We start from the raw sequence: 5,711 nt of genomic DNA, 5'->3' as shown, positions 1-5,711 counted from the left end.
AGTTGAAGTGCGATTGAACTAAAATATTCAGAATGGTGTTAATGCTAAAGAAATACCATTCTAAATATTTTGAGTTATTTGCACTTTAAGGGTTTTCTACATTAAGTCGGAGAACTCCTCTTCAATGCAGGGTTGGTTGCATGTAGAGAGCTAGAAACCTTTTGCAGGCATTCTAAATATTTTGAGTTATTTGCACTTTAAGGGCTTTCTACACTAAGTGGGAGAACTCCTCTTCAATGCAGGGTTGGTTGCATGTAGAGAGCTAGAAACCTTTTGCAGGAAAAGGGCACTTAAATAATCTTAATTACTTGCAATTGATTAAACATACGCCTGTCTGCTGCTGTTAATCCTACACGAAAATGCTATTCATCTTTTTTAGGCGGCCTCTGTTGTTTTTCTCTCTACTCGCGGTGAGACAGCATCAAAAAGAAAACAGCGAAATAACAATAAGCAGCTGCAACAAGAACACCAGCGGTAGCAACAACAACAAAAACAAAAACAAAATCATTATTAGAAGCAAATGCACTTTTTACTCTGATATTCTTTAACTATTTCAATTCCTCTCGAGCTCGCAATGGTGATTGTTAGAGGTCTCAGCCTTCCGGGCTAAGTATACACAGCTAGTATACTGTTGATGTAATAAAAGCTAAGAGAGTATAATGAATTAAAATGCTTCTTTCGTTCACATTTTAATGCCAAACTTGTTTGATTTTATACCAAGAAAGCGAAATGTGGGGCTCAGTGGAGAAGGGCTGCATGCAGCTGCATGCAGGTTTTCCTTGTGGGTGCTGCGGGTCTGCAAGAGTTTCAAGGCGTCGTCTTGGAGTAAATTGCTTTACATTTGATTTGCTTTGCACGAGGAAGACGCTCGAGTTTTCTATTTCGAGTTGACCGTGAAAAGTAAAACGAAAATGTCTGATATTGAGAGCAACGGAGCCGCTGAGGAGGTTGCAGTTGAGCCCGAAGAGGAGGGCGTCAAGGACCTGAAAACCGCCATTAAGAGAGTAAATATTTGCATTTTCACGATTAAATTTTCATTTTATTTATATTAATTTAAAAATTTCTGCAAAATTCACGTTTTCAAAACATCATGTTTCGGCTTCCCCACATTGTCGCCGTTCGGGGAGAAACTTGAATAGGAGTTCTGCCCTTGCCTTTTGCTGTTTTTTTTTCTTGATTTGTTGATATTTTAAAGAAATGTAGCTGTATTATACCTTTAAGATTCAATTTTATCTTTGGAAGGGCGGTGTTTGGCTCTTGTTGTGCGGGCCGATGATTGTCTGTGGATTTGCATGCATTCGCGGGCTGAAACCATGCAACAATTTTTCTCTGATATTTCTCCATTCATTATCATTACGCAAATCTTCTTATTTTGCGAGTGCCTTCTTCTTGTTTTGTTATTTGTAGTATCTTTGCTTCGCGTCGCTGTGCTTTTGGGCATGCATTCTTTTCAGGGTGTCTGTCTGTTCTTTACATTTCTTCTACCCTGTTTCTTTTTGTTTTGTTCAGGTTTTGAAGAATGCGTTGATCCATGATGGTTTGGCTCGGGGTCTGCACGAGGTGGCGAAGGCATTGGATTCGAAGAGGGCGCAGGCATGCTTCTTAGCAGAGAGCTGCTCTGAGCCTGCATACAAGAAGTTGGTGGAGGGTCTATGCAAGGAGCATAAGATTCCCCTTATTGAAGTTGCAGACAGCAAGGAGCTCGGCCAGTGGGCAGGCCTCTGCCGCATAGACAACGAGGGCGCAGCACGCCGCGTAGTCGGGGCTTCATGCGTTGCTGTTACAGATTTCGGAGAGCAGAGCGAAGCCCTCACTTTCCTACAGGGCCACATTCAGTCTCTCTCTCAGTAGAGGGTGTTGAATGCTGCTGCATCTTTTCGTTCTTTGTTTGTCGTTGCAAACAATAACGCAACTCTTTTAACTCCTTTCATGTAGCTCCTGTTCGCAGCCTCTTCGCCATTTCGTCTTCTGCAGTTTTTACCTTTTTATTGCAATTTATGCATTTATAGGTATAAAGCCTAGAAGAAAATATAACGCAGAGTTGGGCTCCACTAGGGTGATGTGCTTGCACGCAATCAAACCTCTTCTTGTTTAATGTAGTATAGTATATATTAGATTACATTATACTACTTTGCCTCATACTTGTATTGTCCGTATTCGCCATGCGAATATACACTCATATATATATATATATGTATATATATATATATATATACATGTATATAATATATTTATATTTATGTAGTTAGTATTGGCTTGCACCTACTAGGGAGGGGAAAATGCCCCTCAAACTCATCAACCCGCTGCTGCCTGTAGTGAAACCCCTGTGAGCTTCAACGACTTCTGAGTTAAGAGGTTATGCTGATGATTGTAGAGAAATATCTTGGATATATTTTTGCTTCCCTCTTCGCTTTTCCGCTTATCATGATTGGAGGTAACTTGATCCCCGTAAAAATAATGTAGACATTTCATCGGACATGTTTATTCCTTTTGCGCGCTGCTCAGTCCCCTGTCTTTGTTGTGTGTGTTTGTTTGTTGGGTGTGAGGTGTACGATGCAATAGCTGTGTCTGCTGCAGTTAAATGATGCATGCAAGTGGTGAATATGTTGGTTAAGTTGTATGAACTTTGTAATGCAGCATGCGCTGCACTTTAAAGCACCAGATTTACTGCTGATCTGCAGATACACCTTAAATGTGTGTGTGCGTTATAATAAAAGGGGGCGTCCCCCAAGGTGGGAGGTTGGGAACTCTAGAGTTTTCTGGAGTTGCGCAATGTTGATTCGAGCATATTAACTGAAAATAAAAGGTTAAAAAGTATCATTATGAGATTAGATACGCTACCAGCATGTTTTTTCTGCATATGCTGAGGTGTACAGACAGTGCTGCTCTGCACGTTGGAGTGCCTTGGCTGGTGTGGCTCTTAGCGTCTCACCAGAGAACGAGGTAATGCGGCTTATTAAGGGTGAACTTTTCTTCAATTTTCAAAAAGAAATGAGTAAATATTAATTGGATTATCCGAATTAACAGATGGTTTCCAAGAATGAAGAAAATCACACAGCTGGGCCATACAAACAAACACAGGCGGCCTGGTCGTGTACGCGAACAGCGGGCATGCGGTGGTTCTTTCTGTGATGCATTCAGCGGGAGAAAGCTGGTGGTATTTCCATAATTTATGATTATTTCGAGGTAGCTTTCAATAAATTCGTTTGATCACTTTGAAATGCAGCTGTAGGAGAAGACTTTAGCGCGCGATTTCAGAGGAAGCACCAGAACATTTGCGGTGGTTCGGTGGCGGTGGCAGTCCGCTGTCTGTCGGGTGCGGATCTTCTTGAAGGGTTTGAATAACTTACTTGCATCTTTTCTTTTATTCTTTCTTCATCAGGGCCTGAAATTTGGCTTTTAAAACAGATCGGGCCCCTGCGCGCATGCCTGATACCCCCAGCCTCCTGGTATAGTACTAGGTCCTTAGCCTTTTTTCTCTGTGCTTCTTTCGCTGAACCTTCTCCCGCAGCACAATGGCTTGCAGCTGTATGAAGCCGAACTACAAGGGCCCCGGGGTGGGCATTTGGGCCCTTGCCCTGGCGTTTGAGTTTGCTGTAGGCGCACTGATGATCTTCTTGGGGTCGGACTCCGTACCCGAAATAACAGACAATATGAATGGCTTTGATGCCTCTATAACGGATGCAATCGCACAAGGAGGCGCAGCGAATGCTGTGTATATAATGGGGTGGCTGCATTTGTTGCTTGCTGCTGCATGCAGTGTGTTCGTGACGTTGGGGCTGTTCGTATGCGGCATTTTTATGTGCCCTCTCTGCATATTTGGTTGGATACAAACATTTTACTGCGCTGTCTGCACACTTGTTACGGGCATTTACCTCCGCAAGTACTTGGATAAGCTCCCCCTCTCCGCAGACACTATAATAGATCTACCTTCGGATTCTAACGATGTATTTGTTGCACAAACAGGAGATGTTTTCTTCGCTCAACTCAACAGCGGAGGCCTTCTTGCTGCCTGTGTTCTTTCCTTTGTCGCGGGTGTTCTCCTTGCAAGAGCTTCGAGGGTTAGCAGCGGCGAATCTGTTCCAGGAACGTCAATGTAAGCAAAAGCAACATTACTGCTGCTGCTGCTTCTGCTGCGGTTGTTGTTACTTCTTGCTGCTGTTGCTGTTCTGTTATTCTTTGTCTTTTTATTCTGTTCCAGCTGTTTCTGCTGCTGTCGATTCTATTGCTTTGTTGTTGTTTGATTGTGTAGTGGTGTATTGCTGCTGCATTTTTATCGCTGTTTCTGTGTTTATGTTGTTTTGTTATTTTTGTATTTGATGCCTTTGCAGTTGTCTTTGGGGTTATATAATATATATATTTATATATATTATATGAAAGTATGCGCATTTGTGTGTATTGACGTATATATATATATATATATATATTCATATATATAGATATATATGTGCATATATCCATTTATGTATAAAATATCTGTTTTAAAGACATTAATTTGTATGTTTTTGTTTTGTTTGCGTTTGTGCGTGTTGTTATTGTGCGGTGTATGTACAGGATGGTTCAAAGCATGGGTCTGTTTGCTGCAATTGGTGCATTGCTTGGTGCTGGAGGGGGGGGTGTTGCGCCTACTCCGATAATGACGACACTGTGGATAGTGCTTACAGTTGCTGGGGCTATATTAATGAACATTCGTGCTTGTTGTTGCACAAAGATATGCAATATATTGATGGTAGCTCTGTTTGGGGTTGGCTGCGCATTAGCTGTTATTACTATGATTTTCTTCTCTTATATCTACACTTCTGTCTTAGACGACCCTCAAAAGAATGCAGATTATTCTCAATTGTTTGTCGTCATGGAGAGAGGGACAGGAGTTATTCTTGTTTCTGTTCTTTCTCTCGCTGCTGCAGTTATGTCTTTCTTAGCTGCAGTGTACTCAGCCAGGTCGTTGCTCTGCTGCGGGGGGGGTGTAACGGAGTAACTCATCAACAAACATTAAATAAATATATAAATAAATAATATATATGCATTTATATATGTAAATATATATATGTGTATATAGGTATATGTATACGTTAATATATGTAAATATATATATATTTATTTATATATAAATACATATATTTACTTATTTATTTATTTATGTTTGCGTATATAAATGAACATCTTTATTTATATTTAATTATATAGAGTCTATTTATGCTATGTACAATATTCATATTCTATGGAGAGTACATTAAATAAAATTTATATATATATATACATATATATTTTTTAACATGCATATGTATGTATAGTACTTAAATAGTTATGTATAGATTTATATATTTATATACAAAGCCAAAACACTCATAAATGCATCACTGCTTTATATATAAATGCTGCAGTACAAATACTATAAAGTTGTGATTATATATTTATTATTACCGAAGTAATAAAAACAATTGCGCTGCATGCAAGACAAAAAGGGGTGAAAGTAATGAGATTATAGAAATGTTTGCATTTAAAGATACTCTCATAACAATAAATGCAATAAGAATGTCTTTATAGATATATTTATATATTTATATATTTATATTTATATTCATAGATATAATAAATTCTTATGAGGGATATATTGCAGTCGGCGGAGACGGGGGAGGAAGACAAACTGCACATTTAAAACATAAATTAATATAAAATAATATTCATAAACTAATATTTGCTAGACAAGT

General features: G+C 39.3%; 2 protein-coding genes across 2 annotated transcripts; both read left to right on the top strand.

The window, feature by feature from the left end:
- Positions 1-911: 911 nt before the first annotated feature.
- On the top strand, positions 912-1,851 carry EAH_00059940 (40S ribosomal protein S12, putative; the record flags this gene model as incomplete). Its single annotated transcript, XM_013393534.1, has 2 exons — positions 912-1,004; positions 1,510-1,851. The coding sequence occupies 2 exons, from the start codon at positions 912-914 to the stop codon at positions 1,849-1,851; spliced, it is 435 nt and encodes a 144-aa protein (XP_013248988.1).
- Positions 1,852-2,279: 428 nt separating this feature from the next.
- EAH_00059930 (hypothetical protein, conserved) lies at positions 2,280-4,978 on the top strand (the record flags this gene model as incomplete). Its single annotated transcript, XM_013393533.1, has 5 exons — positions 2,280-2,326; positions 2,877-2,995; positions 3,227-3,335; positions 3,512-4,096; positions 4,555-4,978. The coding sequence occupies 5 exons, from the start codon at positions 2,280-2,282 to the stop codon at positions 4,976-4,978; spliced, it is 1,284 nt and encodes a 427-aa protein (XP_013248987.1).
- Positions 4,979-5,711: the final 733 nt, after the last annotated feature.

This window comes from Eimeria acervulina, genomic scaffold (genome assembly GCF_000499425.1).
Source record: "Eimeria acervulina Houghton genomic scaffold, Eah_scaff1454, whole genome shotgun sequence".
Classification (NCBI taxonomy): Eukaryota; Apicomplexa; class Conoidasida; order Eucoccidiorida; family Eimeriidae; genus Eimeria; species Eimeria acervulina.
This window is presented reverse-complemented; position numbering and strand designations above follow the sequence as displayed.